Source organism: Gorilla gorilla, chromosome 1, assembly GCF_029281585.2.
Source record: "Gorilla gorilla gorilla isolate KB3781 chromosome 1, NHGRI_mGorGor1-v2.1_pri, whole genome shotgun sequence".
Taxonomy (NCBI): domain Eukaryota; kingdom Metazoa; phylum Chordata; class Mammalia; order Primates; family Hominidae; genus Gorilla; species Gorilla gorilla.
This window is the reverse complement of record NC_073224.2, coordinates 120,069,839-120,088,840: the sequence shown is the minus strand read 5'-3', so window position 1 is coordinate 120,088,840 and position 19,002 is coordinate 120,069,839. Positions and strand designations below refer to the sequence as shown.

Genomic DNA, 19,002 nt, shown 5'->3' with positions numbered 1-19,002 from the left:
AAGTGCTGGGATTACAGGTGTGAGCCACTGCGCCCGGCCCGGTATCCTCTTTTATTCACACCCTGCTGCTACTGCCAGGTATATATTTTTTTCATCTGTGGAGCATCTATTGTAAGGCAGAAAAGTAAGGCCTTGCATACTCTCACACTTCTAATATAAATACAGCTCCTATGAATCATAAGAAAAAGAAAATAACTCAACAATTAGAGAAATGAAACTAAAACAATAATTTTATAGAATAAATATTATTGGAAAATTAACATATAAAAATTTTTCTATCACATTATTAACTAAAGAAATATAGGCTGGGCGCAGTGGCTCACGCCTGTAATCCCAGCACTTTGGGAGGCTGAAGCAGGCAGATCACGAGGTCAGGAGATTGAGACCATCCTGGCTAACACGGTGAAACCCCGTCTCTACTAAAAATACAAAAAAATTAGCTGGGCATGGTGGTGGGCGCCTATAGTCCCAGTTACTCGGGAGGCTGAGGCAGGAGAATGGTGTGAACCCGGGAGGAGGAGTTTGCAGTGAGCCAAGATCGCGCCACTGCACTCCAGCATGGGTGACAGAGTGAGACTCCGTCTCAAAGAAAAAGAAAAAAAAGAAGAAGAAATATAAATTAGAAGAATTAAAAACTAACTTCCTCCTATTAGATGGGCAATGATTTTAAAAAATAACATCCAATGCTCCCGAGTATGTGGGAAATAAAAAATCTCAGATGTTAGAGGCAAAGCATGCAAAAGTACACCCCCTAGGAGGGCAATTTGGTAGGATCTACAACTCTGACCTGGCTTTTCCTCTACTTGAAACTTAGGCTTCAGAAATACTTGTACAAATACATATGTAAAAAAGTATTCACCACAATGCTGTTTAAACCAGGGGTTGGCAAACTTTTCCATAGATGTAAATATTTTCAGCGTTTCAAGCCATATTCTGTCACAACTACTCAGCTCTGTTGGTGCAAAGTGAAAGCAGCCATAGGTGATACATAAATAACAGGGCATGGCTGTGTGCCAATAAAATCTGATTAACAAATACAACAAGCCCCTGGCTTTCACTAATGAAAACTCTTAATCCAAATGTGCATCAACAGACAATCAGTTGAATAAATCATGGTATTTGGTAGAATAAGACGTAGCTATTACCAGAAATGAGTTATATCTGTAGTTATATCTGTATGAGTAAGATCTGTATGTATTGACTTGGAAAGACAGCCAATGGATAGCTTTAAGAAAAAAAAGCAAAGTTTTATGTATCTATATCTCTCTACATATATATAGAGAAAGATAATATACGTTGTATAGAGAGATGTAGTATGTAAATCTCTATCTATGAATGATAATATATAGGCTATCTATGTATCTATGTATGTATGTATGTACGTACGTACGTACGTACGTATCTATCTATCTATCTATCTATCTATCTATCTATCTATCTATCTATCTATCTACCCAATGAATGATATATATAGGCCGGGGTGGCGGCCTGTAATACTAGCACTTTGCAAGGCTGAGGCAGGTAGATTGCTTGAGCTGAGGAGTTCTAGGCCAGCCTGAGCAACATGGCGAAACCCTGTCTCTACCAAAAAAATACAAAAATACGAAAATTGCCAGGCATGGTGGCGTGTGCCTGTGGTTTACACACACACACACACACACACACAAACACACACACACAGAGAAAGAGAGAGCAATGACCCAATTTCTGTTTTGTTTTCCCATTTCAGCTTAAAAAACATGTACATATATTTGAAAGAATATATACTAACTCCTTATCAGTAAAAACTGTTTTGGGGCAGGGGCTGAAAACTTCATTTTCCACATGATGCTTTTCTTTAATGTTTGGATTTCTATACCAAAAACAGCTATTATTTTTAATTCAGAAAAGTATAAAATTTTTAAATGAAACAAAAAGCAACCAGGAAACTTTCTAAAATCTTGTAAAAAGAAAAACAACTGTTTTGGTTCTACATGGTACAAGCCATCATTTTATACCTGCAGACATATTTTCCTCATTTGCAACCACAGTATTCACATGTTTCTGCATTCTATTTCTTGTAACTTACTATTCTAACAGATTCTTTCATGATTCAACAGGTGATACACCATAATTTATAAGCCACTGTTATGTTTTAAATTATTTCCATTGTGGAGGATTACAGATTGTTTTGCAAAACACCACCTTTGTGTATATTCATGTGTATATATGATTGTATGAAATAGTTTTCCTAGGAGAGAGATTCGTCAATCAATACAGAAAACTTTTTGGTTTCTTACTATTTCTACATTGCTTTCCTAAGGGTAGTTATTGGTTGACAATGTAACCAGCAGGATACACATATAGTGCAACATATAAACAGAAGTCCTTATAAAAAACAGCTACCAAATGTTACACGTGTACCACATGCCAAGCTCATCTACTCCCTACCATGCGATTTACATGCCTTGTTGCCATATTCAATGTAATTCTTACACAACAACCCTGTCAGAGAGATATGATTATTATCCTCATTGATACAACAGCAAACAAGTGTAGAGGAACTGAAAGAGTTAATTCACGTGATGTGCTTAAAACAGTACCTGTCATATGAAGAGGCCAGACTAAATTGCTATTATTACTATTGGTAAAAATAATGCTATGGCTTTGTCAGGCATTTTGGGTGTTACAGAGTCAGTTTTACCGAATGGTCTTTTAGATTACAGTATTTAGCACACTTTCAGGGATATTACAAGAAACAGCCATATATCTAATAGAGGGTAGAGTAATTTGTGCACAGTCACAAAACAATTAAGTGGTGGAGCCAGGATTTGAACCCACTTCTCTGTAGAGAAGTCATTTGCTGTATCTTTACTCTAGTTTGCCTCCTTGGCCACAACTCTATTAGATACATGGCTGTTTCTTGTAACACTTCTTAAAGTGTCCTAAATATCATAATCTAAAAGACCACTCAGTAAAACTAATTCTATAACACCCAAAATGCCTGATGGCATCTTTTTTTTTTTTTTGGACGGAGTCTCGCTCTGTCGCCCAGGCTGGAGTGCAGTGGTGCGATCTCGGCTCACTGCAAGCTCTGCCTCCTGGGTTCACGCCATTCTATTTTTTACCAATAATAATAAGAGCTATTTAGTCCATCCTCATCATATGACAGGTACTGTTTCAAGCACTTCACATGAATTAACTGTTTCAGTTCCTCTACACTTGTTTGCTGTTGTATCAATGAGGATAATAATAATATCTCTCTGACAGGGTTGTTGTGTAAGAATTACATTGAATATGGCAACAAGGCATGTAAATTGCATGGTAGAGAGTAGATGAGCTTGGCATGTGGTACACGTGTAACATTTGGTAGCTGTTTTTTATAAGGACCTCTGTTTATATGTTGCACTATATGTGTATCCTGCTCTTTCAGTTCCCAAAACATACAAATGAGATAGTTATTAGTATTATCCTAACCAATTAACAGGTTAGGAAACTGAGGCACAGAGCTATTGCCATCTGCCCAAGGTTATGCATCTAGTTGGTGGAGGAGCCAGGTTAGAATGAATCAGTTCAGCTCCAGAGTCCACAATGCACCCCTAATCACTATTCCATACTGTCTCCAATCACTATTCCATACTGTCCTCCAAGCGAAATTCTCTCCTCTGTTAGAATCCAGAGGCCTTCGAAAGGCACATTTAAAAAAACAATTGTACTAACATAACATAAAATAAGTGAGAATCATTAATTCTTATTACTTGAGTTTTAGAGATGCCTTTCGATTTTATCACTTCTAGTAACACGCTATAATTCAACTGGCCAAGCTCAGTGACAAGCCAGGATCACGGTGGCAGAGCCCGCCCGGAGCAGCGCACCTTGGGGGTCATGCCGTTGGTGATGCAGAAGGCCAGGTGCTGCAGGATGCTCTCCATGCTGTGGTAGTTCTGCTGCCGGGTGGTGCGCAGGTACTTCTGGAGAGCCCTGGCCATGGAGGGGAAAATGGCCTGGGCAGCCTCCCTAGGGTCCATCACCTCCCCTGGGGCTTTCTGCTGCTCCTCAGCCTGGAGACGCTGAATGTGGATGAAGGCCTCTTCCACTGCAACCACCAGCCTAGAAGGTGATGCAACACTAAGTAATCAGGATGGTGCCTGCCACAGGGTGTGAGAACAGAATGATGCTTGTCTACCCTGCTGCGGCCCAACCTGCCAACAAACCCAAGGCCCGATCACGCTGCTTGCATCCTTAGCTGTCCCCCAGAGAGTGGAGAGGGAAGAAGGGAGAAAGAAAGGCAACAGCAAAAATAACATGTGGAACAGGGGCCCCAGGGGTTGGGGGAAAGGAGCCCCAGGACTGGGAGATGAACTCTGTTCTGAATTCTGCCACCAAAGAGCTTGGGAAATGCACTAGTCCTTTTTTCATCTCTGCAATGGTTAGATGAAAAGAGTTCTAAGGCTCCTCTGACTGGCTATAAAAGGCTCTGTACAGAGAGAGGTGGCTGGTGGTGCAGAAGCAGCCCTACAAAGAAGCAGAGCTGCGTGCCCCCTGGTCCAGCCACCCACACCAGCAGCCCCTGGGAAACAGGAAGAGGCACAGCACACATGATGGAACGCACCTCTGTCCCCTTCAGTGAATATGACCTGATGGTGAACACCAGCAAGGGTACAGGGGTGCAGAACAGACCCACTCAAGTATGGGCTGGGGGCCAGGAGCATCAGCATCACCCAGGAATCTGTTAGAAATGCCATTTCTTGGGCCCAACTCCACACCTACTGGGTAGGGTCTTTGCAGGCAGGGCCCAGAACCTGCAGCCTGTATTTCAACAGCCCTCCCAGTGATGCTCATACAGGCTTCAGTTTGAGAAACACTGGAGCAAGGTGCACTCCAAAGGTGTCCCAGCAGGTCATGTTTTTAAACAGAAACCTCACTCTAGTGGTAAGAAAGGAAAGATTGAAAGTCTACAAGAGGCCGGGCATGGTGGCTCATGCCTGTAATCACGGTACTTTGGGAGGCTGAGACAGGCACATCACTTGAGGTCAGGAGTTTGAGACCAGTCCGGCCAACATAGCGAAACCCTGTCTCTACTAAAAATACCAAATATTAGCAGGGCGTGGTGTGGTGGGCGCCTGTGATCCTAGCTATATGGGAGGCTGAGGCATGAGAATTGCTGGAACCTGGGAGGCAGAGGTGACAGTGAGCCAAGATCTTGCCACTGCACTCCAGCCTGGGCAACAGAGTGAGATTCTGTCTCTAAATAAATAAATAAATAAATAAAATAAAAATTTAAAAGTCTGTAAGAGGGTACTGGCATCAGGAGGGCAGTATACCTTGCTTTCCGCTTCTTTACTCGCCGTTCATGTTCAGCCTCTTCATAATACAACTCGTTGTGGCTTGAGTCCCTGCGCCGAGCAGCTGCAGCAATCATGGCCCGGGACTGGCCAGTGGCATTGTTACTGGGGCCTTTGGGGAAAGGACAGTGAAAGAATAGTGTTAATACCACGAGGGTGGGAAACAGAGCAGAAAACTAGTACCCAATCTGTCAGTGTTGTCTACCCACCCCCTATGAAACACACACACACAAATCCTAAAGGTCACTTCCCAGGAGGGTGAACTGTGCCCTGGCTCCACATTCACTATGTCCAAGGCAAGGGAGCAGAGGAATCTCCCTAAACCCCAATCTGGTCAGTGGAAATGGAAAAAGAACCCAGAAGGGGATGAAGGACGGTGGCAATTAAAATGTTGGCCAAAAACAACACATAGAGTGTGCTGAAGATGTTACCATCTGTTACATAAAGTTTCAGTTTGGCCATAAGGGCAGCTGGGACATCAAATTTCAGCAACAAGACAATGAGACAGAATGAGAGGGATGGGGAGACCAAGGACAGACAGACAGACAGACAAGAAAGTCAAAGGACATGAGACACTGAGTCTACAATGGAAAGCAAGCTATGCTGGAATGTCATGGCAGCCACAACTTTTCTAGGAAATACCAATGCTTGAGGGTGTGCAATATGACCCATTAATGAATACAGACTCGGAAGTCCTGTCCTGTCCCCTGACCACTGACCACCTTAACTTTTCAGAAACATAGGCAGATTTCAGGCTTTCTTACGGATGATCTACTTGGCTGGTGACTTGGTTTCACCAGTGGGAATCTTTCCTAAGTTTTCAGATCACAGGTGAAATTTATCAATCCTTCAGGCTTCGTGAGGGAGCTCACACCTCATATAGCCAAAAAATGAACAAACAAATAACTGAAAGGATATTGCCAACAAAAACTGACACTGTATATAAATCACTTGACTTGTTGACAATATAATCCTCTCCTAGGGTTTGCAAAGTTCTTGCCCTCACCCAACATACCCAGGAAGAAATGACACCGCATCCTGTTTCTTGCACTTAACCATCTGATACCCTGAAACATAGCTTGGGCTTACCCAGTCTGGCCTCCAGCCTCCTGCCACCCACTCAACTCCGGCTCCTAGCCACGAGTAAGAAGTGCCCGTAGGTATCTCACCAGATGCCTGAACTACTGAGATTTCTAGTCTTAATGATTTAGGTAGCTTTCTGGGTTTGTGGGTAATGTGCACAAATGTTGAAAAGCAACCCTTTCCTAATAGCTTCCAATATAAGGTGATCCTGGCAGAAGGCAGGAAACACACACCGCTGCTGTTTTCAATCATAAAATCCCAAAATGAACAGGGTTCCAACACAGGTAGATGGTAAATCAATATTCCTCTAAAAATGTGTCTGCCTACATAAAAAAGAGAAATTGTTCTGAAACAAGAATGTACCATAAAGGTAGGCCCAGAGAAGAAGTCGAACCAAACGTACCATGAAGCTTAAACAGTCACCCAACTGTGCCCCTGTGAGCACCACGGACACCCTTTCAAGGCACATACCATCTACATTGTAGACTTTCAGCCCGGCCATATGCTTGGCTGCTCGGAATTTGGAGGCTGTTAGGAGGTTTGGGTTATAGATGGTGAAATCTTTGTAGTAATTTTCTAGGACCACCAATGCTGCTCGCTGGATACTGAGAAAAAAAGAACAAAATTAATGCAAAGCTTTTTCACTGAATAAGCAGGTCCTACATGAAAAATCCTCTTTTGGAGTCAGGTAAAGGAACACAACATCAAAGATAATCTCATACAGAAGTCCACGGGGTTCCACCACACCTCTGGTCTCCAGGATGAGAACTTAAAGCTGAAACTAAGCCCCATGGCCAAGTGGCTTCTGTGCCCTCTCCTGGACCTGTGATTAGCCACATCCCATCTAGCCCTTTGTTGAAAGAGGAAGAAGTTGTAACTCATAACTTACATTTAGCTTTAGGCACACAAGAACTTTTTCTATTTTTCCTCGGTTTACAAAAGAAGAAACTGAGGACGCCCCCAAAAGGGCAAGAGACTTACTAATGGTTGCAGAGCTAATGAGTGAAAGAACAAAGTATAGATTCAGGTTTCTCAGGTCCTCATTCAAGGTTTTGTCCCTTAGGCCTTGGTATCCCTGGGTATAAGGAATCCTGGAACTTAGGTTTTATACAGACCAGAACAACTGCAGCCATCCAGGGCAGAGCGTACTTAAGAGGGCCTTGGCCAGGCGTGGTGGCTCACGCCTGTAATCCCAGCACTTTGGGAGGCTGAGGTGGGCAGATCACCTGAGGTCAGGAGTTTGAGACCAGCCTAACCAATATGATGAAACCCCGTCTCTACTAAAAATACAAAAATTACCGGGTGTGGTGGCATGCACCTGTAATCCCAGCTACTCGGGAGGCTGAGACAGGAGAATCACTTGAACCCAGGAGGCGGAGGTTGCAGTGAGCCGAGATTGCACCATTGCACTCCAGCCTGGGCAACAAGAGTGAAACTCAGTCTCAAAAAAAAAAAAAAAAAGAGAGCCTCCGCTGGGACCACTTGATCTTTCTGGGTCCCCCTGCCCACTGCTATCTCTGGCCTTCGGCAGAGGGGTATGAAGCTGACTATCCATGTTCCGATATTCTAGGTCTCCAATCTATCCCCTGCTTGGTCCTCAGAGAGCAGCAGGGGAACAAAGCACAGGTACCATCAACAAGTGGGAGAGAGGATGTGGGAGGGTACTTATAATTGGAAATGAGTATAGACAGCAAAAGAATATGCCCTTGGTCTATGGTGCAGGACACTTGCCACTTTGAAGAACACCTTGCAATGATACAGCAAGGGTTTGCACATACCTGATTCTCATTTAACCCTCACAATCATTCGAGGTAAGAAAACTGAGGCTCAAAAATCTATGACCTGCACAACAGTATGCATTTAATAAACAGGAGAGCTGGAACTCTGATATGATTTACAAACCTCCAAGTTGGGCTTCCCAGTAACATGTGGACTCTGTGTAACAGCGTACGTGCTGACATCTCCAACCACCACCATGTTAAATACCACAGATATATTTTTATCTTGCCCTTTGGATTTTCCTTTCTAGTACTCTGCTAAGCAGATCGGCTTACAAGGATTATTTGCAGTAGCCGGAGCACCAGGATGGGGCTCCCTTTGATTCCTGGATGACCACACTGTGTTCCAACACTCTCAGGGTGGCTCAGGGATCTTCACTTCACACCAAGACAAGGGAGCTCCTAAACTATCCACTGGAAATTCTGTCTACCCACCCATTTGGCTCCCCTTGGAGCTCTGCTTCAAGACTTTAACAGAGTTGAATCTGGAAGTCAGTCAGCTAACCTGCTTAAGAGCAGAATCATGGTAAAACTTTCTGAGTTATATCCCCAACAGTGCCCGCATTCAGTTGGTACTTAATATCGTCCTAGATAATGTACAGTCATGTGAGGCTGGGGAACATTATCAGGGGAAATCTGGTGAGACCAACTTTGCATAATGGAAGTAAACCTAAGACTCCTAACAGCAAATCTGCATTTTGAAAATGCTGACCATTCAGTTACTCAGTTGCTCACTCGTCATTCCATATTTGAGTGCCTGTGTCTGCTAAGCCCTGGGAATATCAAGATAGACCTTAGCTGGTACATGGAGCATGAACCCCATGACAGTGAGTATGTTCTCATGCTGGAACACGTGGGGCTGAGTAACCACGGAGAAGAGCTTCTGGCTGCCTGGGACAGGGTGCAGCCTTCCTGAGGAGGTGGCCTTCCGTGGAGGTTTGTGTGTCACGAGAGCTCTTCCTGCAGAAGTCTAGTCTGCTTGCCCTGAAGGTCTCACCTGGCAATCTCCAAGTCAATGTGGCTCCAACTCCATCCTTGCCCCCTGTCCATGGCATTCTCCAGAGAGGGGCAAGTGCTTCTTTATTCCTACCCCATCCAGAGATTCATTGCAACCCTCTCCCTGATCTCTCTCTCTCTCTCTCTCTCTCTCTCTCTCTCTCTCTCTCTCACACACACACACACACACACACACACACACACACACTCCCTGGTGTGCCTAGCTCAGCTCCCACCCCTGTGCATGCCTTTTCCGGAGTGCCTGGGCTTTCTGAGGCAAGGAGTCCCTCCATATGGCTGTAAGACTCAGTTTATACACACAGACCCACTGGGGTTCAAACTCACTTCATCCCCCCTCCTCCACTGATAAAGAAACATCTCTAGGCCCCTGGATTCCAACAGAAAAGCATTACCCTGATCTAAATTTAAAAATTAAAAGGCAATCATCAGAAGTTCTCAGAACCATTTTCAACTCAAAACTGTCTTGTGGTTGCTGGGTTTTGCTTTTCTGTTCAGCGAGGCTGCAAGGAGGGGTCAAGGGAATCCCATTAATTCAGCTGGGGCCTGTGAGGGGATGGCTAGGTCAGAGCCTCCTGGCTGTGTCTCTCACCCTCCACCCTGTGAGTGTGATGCACTGCACAGAGCAGTGGCTTCTGTCTCCAGCAGGGCTCCCGGCCCACCGCCTTCCAGCATGGGGCCTCAGCGGATGCTCTCCAAATGGGCCAGCTCTCCAAATAAGCCAAGTCCACAGCCCACCTGACAGCCCCTCAGAGCAAAGTCCTGGCGTCCCAGGAAGTGCCCAGGGTGGGGGCAGGTACTGTGGGATGCCAGCCCTGGGTGTCACAGGCATGGCTCTCACAGTCCTCCCAAGGAGTGAGAGTCTTTGCTCAAAAATACCAAACAAGGGGAAAGTGCAGGTGTCCTGCACTCCCTCTGGCTCTGCCCTCTCAGAGAAGTGACAGGATGACTCAGAGCCTGCCGTGGGCCTGGCCAGCCCCACAGGCTGAGAAGCCAATGCTGGAGCTGAAGGGATCTCAGGGTGAAGTTGATAAACGCCTCCAAGAGTGTGCATGCTCTCACCTACAGATGATGGTCTGTTTGATGCCCAGCATACCTGGCAGTATTAGGGAATGAGAATTTCCAAGTAACTAAATAAACACAAAACTCAAGTGCGCAACTTAAATAAAATGGTTGTGACATTTTGGGATAAAATCCAATATGCCTTTCTTCTTTTTTTTTTTTTTTTTTTTTGAGACAGTCTCCCGCTGTCACCCAGGCTGGAGTGCAGTGGCGCAACCTCGGCTCACTGCAACCTCCACCTCCAGGTTCAAGGGATTCTCCTGCCTCAGTCTCCCAAATAGCTGGGACTACAGCACGTGCCACCACGCCCAGCTAAATTTTGTATTTTTAGTAAGGACGGGGTCTCACCATGTTGCCCAGGCTGGTCTTGAACTCCTGAGCTCAAGTGATCCGCCCACCTCGGCCTCCCAAAGTTCTGGAACTATAGGTGTGAGCCACTGTGCCTGGCCTTTCTTCATCGTTTTGAAGAGAGTAAGCTACGTGATATATGATTTAAGTCTTCTTGATTACTCCAGATGATGATTACGCATCTTAACAGTGAGCTGTGCCATGTACATAATGCAGTGAAGACACTGGGTTCCATCAGGAGGCGGAGGCCATCTATCCCCACTCTGTCCCAAGCTGCAGCAAGTGTGACTAGGTGAGGCTGTTTTGTATACATTTTTTCTACATTCTCCCTCACTACTGCTATCAGTCATTCCTAATTACTATGCCATGGCCTCAGTCATAGCCCCAGGAGGCCAGGATGCAGGGAGCAGCCATTCCCTCCGCCACTGTCCGTGCCCAGCATTCCTCTTGCCTTGATTCCTCTCCACCCTCCAAATATGGAAGGAACCACAAAGCCAACACAGGACTGGCTTCTTTTAGGAAGGCTTTTCGAATCCTCCAGTCCCCGCTGATCTGTCCCTAAACTTGCAGCATCAACAGTGATGACACATGACTTGTGATATCTTCGAGGGAGTCAAGGAAGCTGGTCTTGCCCCTTCAACAAGCTTGCCCATGCAAATCCCTGACACACAGGGGACACGTCCTTTGGTTCCTCCATGGGTATATAATACTTGCAGGCTTAACTTCTCTGTTCATGCAATCTTAGAATTCTCACAGGCCTAAGATCAGTCTTGAATATGTATTTCATAAAATCATGGAATTTCAGAGGCAAAAAGGGCCCCAGAGATGAACAAAAGCAAATCCTTCTACAAACCCCAATCTCTAGACCAGACAATCTTGGGGAAATGTGGGAGGCAAGAAAAATCAAGTTGGTTAGAAGCTTGCCCCCTCTGTTATCACCATTACATTCAGAGAGAAAAGGCGGTAGCCTGACTGAACAGGACCCCTGTATTACCATCAGGGGGAGCCTGAAGTATAGACTGCGGACTCAGCCCCCTCAGAAACCTATGACAAGGAGCATTTTCCCAAGATAGAGGACTCTGTGCTCAACTGGTGCCACATGCCAACATACCTGCCTAGTCACAACCCAGGGAAAGAAATACTCTCTCCCAGACCACATAGATTTGTGGAAAACAGCACATGAAGGTACGCCTAGTTGTGACAGAAATTCGCTTGAGACCTATGCATAAAAACCTCCTCAATAGGCTTCAGTCTAGGCTGGTCCAAACTTGAATTCCTGGGAAGGACGGGCCAGCAATGGGTCTACACAAAGGTCTAAGGGAATCTGATGGCTACATTTTAATTTAAAACCCACTGCTGACCACATTGCCTACTGGCCTATTTTCTTTGCAGGACAAAGAGGGTGGAATGAGAAATGCTGTGGTCTTTTGTGTCTAATCAACCACGAAAGCACTTCCAGTGTTGTTGACAACTGTTACATGACTGCCATGGCAACAGAGAAGAGGGGCTTGCCCTTGGGCTACATTTCTTAAACAGACCTGGAAAGAAGCACCTCAAAACATAGTTCAAATGTTAACGCACAAATATCTGAAAGACATATTTTTTAAAGATAAATTCTGAAGAAAAAAATACAAACCAAATTAATGCCCTGAATATCTAGACCATCCACTGCCTCCCCATGCTCTGTGCATGTCTGAGTCTGCACAGAGGCTGTGGGAGGAGGCACGCACAGTGCAACTGGTGCAGACTCTGGCCCCAGACAACATGACTCCAGGCTCTCTCACTCATTCATTCACCTTGAACAAATTAGTCACTTCTCCAAACCTCATACTCTTCATCTGCAGGATGGGAAGAGCAGCACAGAAAACCCTGATTACCATGATAAGTGGGCTCCAAAATACTCAGTGGCATAAAACGTCTTACTGAAAGGCTAATGAATTGACTGGGGCAGGCCTGGTACAGGCAGCTACTCGGAACCTCCAGCAGCAGCCTGCGAGATCCAAGTATACCAGGTGCTGGCTGAGGTCGGCATCGCCCTAAGGCAGGTTAAGTCTCATGAGCTTAAATATCCATTGGGACGATTCCAAGTTCTATGACATTCTGAGACTTCAAAGCTAGCTGGCATTTATACCAGGAAAAATACTGGAGACTTGGGAGTTCACCCACCACTCTCCTGCTTCCTAAAGAGGAGTAGCCTGCCTGGTTTAGGTCTGTGCTGAAGATGAAATAACACATTTTAAAGTGGTTATTCAAAGTAAATAATTCATAAACGATAGCCACCACGAGCTTATATGGCCATATATGTTGAAGCGGCCAACTTGATCCCATGTGCGCCTGTACCAACCTCCTCCAGAGGCCCACCATGAGGGTACTGCCATGGGAAATGAGCCAAGATGGGTCCACTCTGTACAGTTTTCCTTAGGGACTGGGGCCACAAAGTTATGCTACTCTTTGTTTTTATGCAGTACTTCCTGCCAACTCTCAGCCTCCTGAAAATCAAACCTACCTATAGGGAGGCATCCATTGTAGGAGTACTAGATTCCAGAAGGTCTAGATTCCTGCTACCTACCCTGTAATCCTGTATAAGTCATTTCCCCTTTCTTGGCCTTTTTCTTGGCTTTTGATAAAGAGATAACACCAACTACTGCATGTGGTTGTTGAGAAGAGCAAATGAAATAATGACAGTGAAGGCATTTATAAACTATAATGCATTGTACAAACACAAAAAATTATCGCATTACTAATAATAAGCATGAACATTTTGCAGTGGGGATGGGGTTGGTTGGTGGCTAGAATATACACACAGCCCCTAGGCACAAAAGCATGACCCCATTTCCATTTATACTGAACCTCAAAATTTTAGAAATGGAAGGAATCTTAGTGTTCACCCAAGCAGAGATTCAAGAATCAGAGAAATCAAGAGTCCATCAGTCCAATCTCCCAATCCATATACCAATTGTTTTTTAAAATTATTTTATTTATTTAGAGATGGAGTCTCGCTCTGTCACCCAAGCTGGAGTGCAGTGGCGTATCTCAGCTCACTGCAACCTCTGTCTCCCAGGTCCGAGCAATTCTCCTGCCTCAAATCCCAAGTAGCTGGGATTACAGGCGCACGCCACCATGTCTGGCTGATTTTTAGTGGAGATGGGGTTTCGCCATGTTGGCCAGGCTGGTCTTGCACTCCTGACCTCAGATGATCCACCTGCCTCGGCCTCCCAAAGTGCTGGGATTACAGGTGTGAGTCACCAAACCTGGCCAATTTTTATTTTTATTTTTGAGACAGTCTCCTTTGTCGTCCAGGATGGAGTGCAGTGGTGCAATCTCAGCTAACTGCAACCTCTGCTTCCCAGGTTCAAGCAATTCTCGTGCCTCGGCCTCCGGAGTAGCTGGGACTACAGGCACATGCCATCACGCCTGGCTAATTTTTTGTATTTTAGTAGAGACGGGGTTTCACCATGTTGCTCAGGCTGGCTCAAACTTCTGGCCTTAAGGGATCCATCCATTTCAGCCTACCAAAGTGCTAGGATTACAGGCGTGACCCATTGCGCCTGGCATCCATATTAACAATTCTTTTTACAAGCTCCCAAATGACATCCAGCCTTTGCTTGAAAAGTTCACTTTCACACTGAAATGACCTTTCAGTTCTACCACTGGTTAACCCAGTGCTTTGTTCTGAACCCAAGTCCCCCTTTCTGGTGAAAGCCTTTTAGATACTTGAAGGAAACAATCGTGACCATAAACCACCTCCATTTTAACTCCCTTATTTTATAGCTAAAGGAACCAAAGCCTAAAAAAATGTGTGCACACATGCACACATACACACAGACGTACACATGGTCCCTTCTACTTCCCATTCATTCACCCTCCCTTGAACTTGATTGTGGCTTCTGCAATCAAACTTGTATTCTTACATGTTATTAAAATCCGAAATTAACATTGAGCTTTAGAGCTCATCCAGGCTGATGCCCTCACACTTTATGGCCTGCAACTTCTCCCTGAGCAGGGAGAAGGGATGAAGACATCCCCCATGGACAAGTCCTTTTCAAGTTTTAGCCACATCTTTTCAAATATGAATTTGATCCCTTCAGCTAGGTCAATAAAAACAGCTTTCTTCACACATGGAAAATGTCAAAGTACTTCTTGTATGCTAATTCCCCAAATACATGTCACGTCATTCTTCTTATTACCTAGGTACATGCTGACAGAAAAAGCACTAAAAAGTTTTCTCATGATAGAGTAAAATCTGCAAAGATCTCCTTTTAGGGCATGCAGTCACTATCCTGAAAGCCAGCTAAGGATGCTACATTCAGAAAAATCTTAATAACTAGCCTCTCCAACTCCATCAAAAGCAGTTATAAATTATGAGTACCTGCTAAGTCCCTAGTACTGAGACCCGGATGTAAATGAAACCTTCAAGGGGCTTATGCTCCAATTAGTGGTGAGTACCACTCAAACAATAAGTACAGTCAAGTGATCCAGAGACCGTGACAGAACATGTACACCAGGAGAAGAGGGACGGTGTTTCCGCCAGGAATCCACAGTGGGGGCAAAGCTGGGCTGTTAAGTCTTACAAGATGAATGATGGTCACACCAGGGACAACAGGCTGTAAAGCAAATTCCAGGCAGAGAAAGCAGTGTGAGCAGAAACAGGCTGGTGTTAATCCTCCCAAACATCCACAATAGAGCAACAGGGTCAGTGTTCAGTCACAGGACAGCACAACTTGGAGAAACCCGTAGTGGCAAATAGTGTCTCCCAAAATTTGCATCTACCCAGAACTTCAGAATGTGACCTTATTTGGACACAGGGTCTTTGCAGATGTTATGTTTAGTTAAGGTAGAGTCATTCTGGTATCCGTATAAGAAAAGAGGTGGCCAGGCCTCTTTGGCTCATGCCTGTAATCCCAGCACTTTGGGAGGCCGACACGGGAGATCATTTGAGGTCAGGAGTTCAAGACCAGCCTGACCAACAAAGTGAAACCCCATCTCTACTAAAAATACAAAAAGCAGCTGGGTGTGGTGGCATGCGTCTGTAATCCCAGCTACTAGGGAGGCTGAGGCAGGAGAATTGCTTGAACCTGGGAGACAGAGGTTGCAGCGAGCTGAGATCGCACCAAGGCACTCCAGCCTGGGCGAAAGAGTAAGACTCTGTCTCAAAAAAAAAAAAAGAGGACATACAGAGACCCACAGAGAGGAGGTCATGTAATGATGGGGGCAGAAACTGGAGTGACACAGCCATAAACAAAGGAACACGAAGGGTTGCCAGCAGCCACCAGAAACTAGGAAGAGGCAAGGAAGGATTCTTCCCTAGAGGCTTTGCGGGGAGCACAGCTGTGCCAACACCTAGATTTTGTACTTTCTGAGAAGGAGAACTTTTAAGACATCCAGTTTGTGCTATACTCTATTACTTCAGCCTTAGGAAACTAAGGGGAAGCTACTTAGGAAACTACTCGAACTTAGGGAAGGAAGGGTGGAGGCAGGTAAGCGGCAAAGCTGGTCAATGGTAATGGAGGCTGCAGATGAATGCAAACGTGAGAGAACGGGAGGAAGGAGGGTCAGTGGACAGGGACAACCAAAGGAGGCCAGTACTGATGGCTGCCCAGGCACTAAGGCCACTCATTACCTACTTTTTAAGGTTTGCCTGCTCTGGTGGCTGCATTTTAGGGCCCAAACCTAGGTCTTTGAGAGAACTCTAAAATGCAGAATCCCCAATACAAGTTGATTCAGCTTTCTGTGAAAACCTGCAGCTAGGGTACAATAGCTGATGCTTTCAGTTTTACCCACCTGCTGCTTCCCAGAAGAGTCCGTAAGAGCTAAATCTACCTGGACGTGTGGGCTTCACTGCTCCCCACACTTGGAGATAAATGACTTCAGTCTGACAGTCAGGACCATTTGTGGCAATATTTGTGTGAGTCCCAGAGAAGAGAATATAATTAGCCCCTGGACGCTGAACGCCACCGCCTTCACTGACAACCAGGCACATGAGTGTTTATATCTCCTGGCCCTTCTGCCTTTTAATTAAAATGTTTGTCTCACAGCTGCATTTGAGAAGTTAGCTTACACAAGTCCCATAGATAACAGGCAATGATCACCTTGGAACTTGCGAAGGACAAAGAGGAACAAAAACTGGAATTAGCTCATGTTTACTGACAGGTCTGGTTTAAACTGCACAACAAAGGCCTGGACTTGGTTGGACTTTCAAGATAGAGGGGGAGGTCCACAGGTTTCTGCTTGAGGTCTTGAGACACAGGAGACTGACCATCCCGCAAAGGGAAACAGATCAGAGGCTCTGTGTGGCTGCTGAGGCCCACAGGAAGGCTCTTCCTCGGGCCACCTGGATTCACTCGTGCCTCGGGCCTGCTGGTGCCTCAGCTACACAAAAGCTTCGGCAGCCAAATTCTTTGAACCAATATCGGAAGGCTGGAAAGCGTACCTGGCTTTTGGTTTGAAATTCAAGTTGTGGACAAGCCCTGCAGGGTATCCCCACTGAAAGATGAACAAGCAGATCGGCAGCCTAGGATATCTAATCCCAGAGCGCCAAGGAAGTGGAATCAGCAGGACTTGGGAATCACAGAATGATCTCCAAAGTGCAGTGTGCGGGACACCCAGAGCACTTCTCCACAAGTCCCTAATAATACAAACAAAACTATACCCAGAGCATGCCCAGAGGACACCATTCTCTATCAACACTGGGAGGAGTTTGTGAGAACCAGAAGTAGCTAATAGCTCATGCAATTACCTGGATCTTCTGGTCTCAGCAACTAAGCAATACAAGGTTGTCAACATATGCACCCCTCCTGGGCTTAACACCATGACCCAGTGGCAGTTCTGAGTGCAGAGACACACTGCTGGTCTCCTCCTGAGGAGCTGAGCCAGTTATGGATGAAGCCCTCTGGCTGCCTTCCCCACAGCACAGCGAGGCTGGCAGACCTCCCCTACTGGGGCACCTAGGAGACACGCTTCCCTGCAAGCGAGGGGCTTGGCTCTGCCACAGTCTGCCTGGGGAGCATGCAGCCCTGCTTGTAGGCCGTGGCACAAACCTCGCCACGCTGCCATTTCCTTGCACAGTCCAACCTGCACTGCGCCTCCCCTGCCTGGCATGGGAACTCTGCTCTCTCCACATCTTAAATTACAGTGATGAATCACACCAAGATAAACAGCAGAGGCATGGGGATCAAAGACAGCAGCCTGCTTAGGGTGCTCTAAGAAAAAGATTTAGATATGGACTCGAAACACCTCCACTCCACCCAGGATACTGGACTGCCTTGCCTTCCTCGTGAGTAAGCAGGAAGGAGCGCACCACGAAAAGTCTGGAGTCTGAGGCTCCCGGCCTGCCCAAGTGGATCCCAGCTCCCCGAAACCTGGGCTGGAGCAGAGTTGAGTGGCGGCTTTGCAGCCAGGGAAAGGAGGCCGCAGGCTGTTCACCCTCCTGAGTGCTCGCGCCCCTCCACTTTCACACCGTGTCAAGTCACACCCAGCCACTTGTGGTGAGTGTGGAGAATACGGGACCTGGCCTGCAGCGAGAATCCTCCAGGGAAACCAACAACACAGCATTCAGGGAGGGTGACCCATCTCCCAGGGGCCAGGGGCCCTCAGGAGACCATGAAAACCAGCTTCACCTTTGCCAGCTCCTTTTCCTGTGAGTCCTCTGGGCTCCGGGCGCAAGGCTGTGGGCAGACGCCGTGCGAGGGAAGCCATCCCAGCTGTAGCCGCTGGCAGGAGGCAGCTGAATAAACACAGGGCTTCAGTGTGCAGCACCTTACACTCTCATTAAAGCCACTTTTAACAGGCACCACAGCACCAAACCACAAACGGCAGCTCCACTCCCGCCTTCAAAATTCTCCCACAGCAAAGCATGGCCTGAGCAAAACCCTCCACGTTCTATGTTTCAGCCCTTACTTGCTCTTGTCCTTCGCTTTGCTATGGAGTGGGGCTAAGGACTGGCAAAATATCTTTATTAAAAAGTAATTACAGGAGAACAAAAACACACATTTCTAAAAATGAGATGGTATATGAACCCACAATCGTAGGAACATGAGCCAAAACCACTGATGGTCATTTAAGCATTTTCCCAACGTTGCAGCCACTGGCTCTGGGCTCTCAGAGATCGTTGGTGCTCATCGTGAACATGGGACGGAGGGCGTGGCCCAGCATGAGAGACATGCCTACCAGTAATGTAATCACCGGCTTGGACATTACTTGACCCAGAATCACAACATAAGATTTCAAAAGGAGCCGGAAATATCCTGGAATTACTGGAGTAATTTTAACCTCCCTAGAAGACTCTCCCTTTGTCACTTAAAACTAGAAAATCAAAGTGCAATCCAGAGAAGCAAGGCCCCCTTGCAAGCTGGGAGGATGCATGCATGAGCTGGAGAGAGGACAAGATGAGCTCT

The 19,002-nt window shown here is 46.1% G+C and overlaps 1 protein-coding gene across 6 annotated transcripts in view; it reads right to left on the bottom strand.

The window, feature by feature from the left end:
- Window positions 1-19,002, bottom strand: part of VANGL1 (VANGL planar cell polarity protein 1) — a 51,668-nt gene that overhangs the window by 4,309 nt on the left and 28,357 nt on the right. For all 6 annotated transcript variants that reach the window (XM_031001344.3, XM_055356104.2, XM_031001350.3 and 3 more), the window contains 3 exons: window positions 6,879-7,012; window positions 5,304-5,436; window positions 3,855-4,089 (listed from right to left, as the gene is read on the bottom strand). In XM_031001344.3, the coding sequence (XP_030857204.1) occupies window positions 3,855-4,089; window positions 5,304-5,436; window positions 6,879-7,012 (502 nt within the window). The remainder of the gene's footprint in view (window positions 1-3,854; window positions 4,090-5,303; window positions 5,437-6,878; window positions 7,013-19,002) is intronic.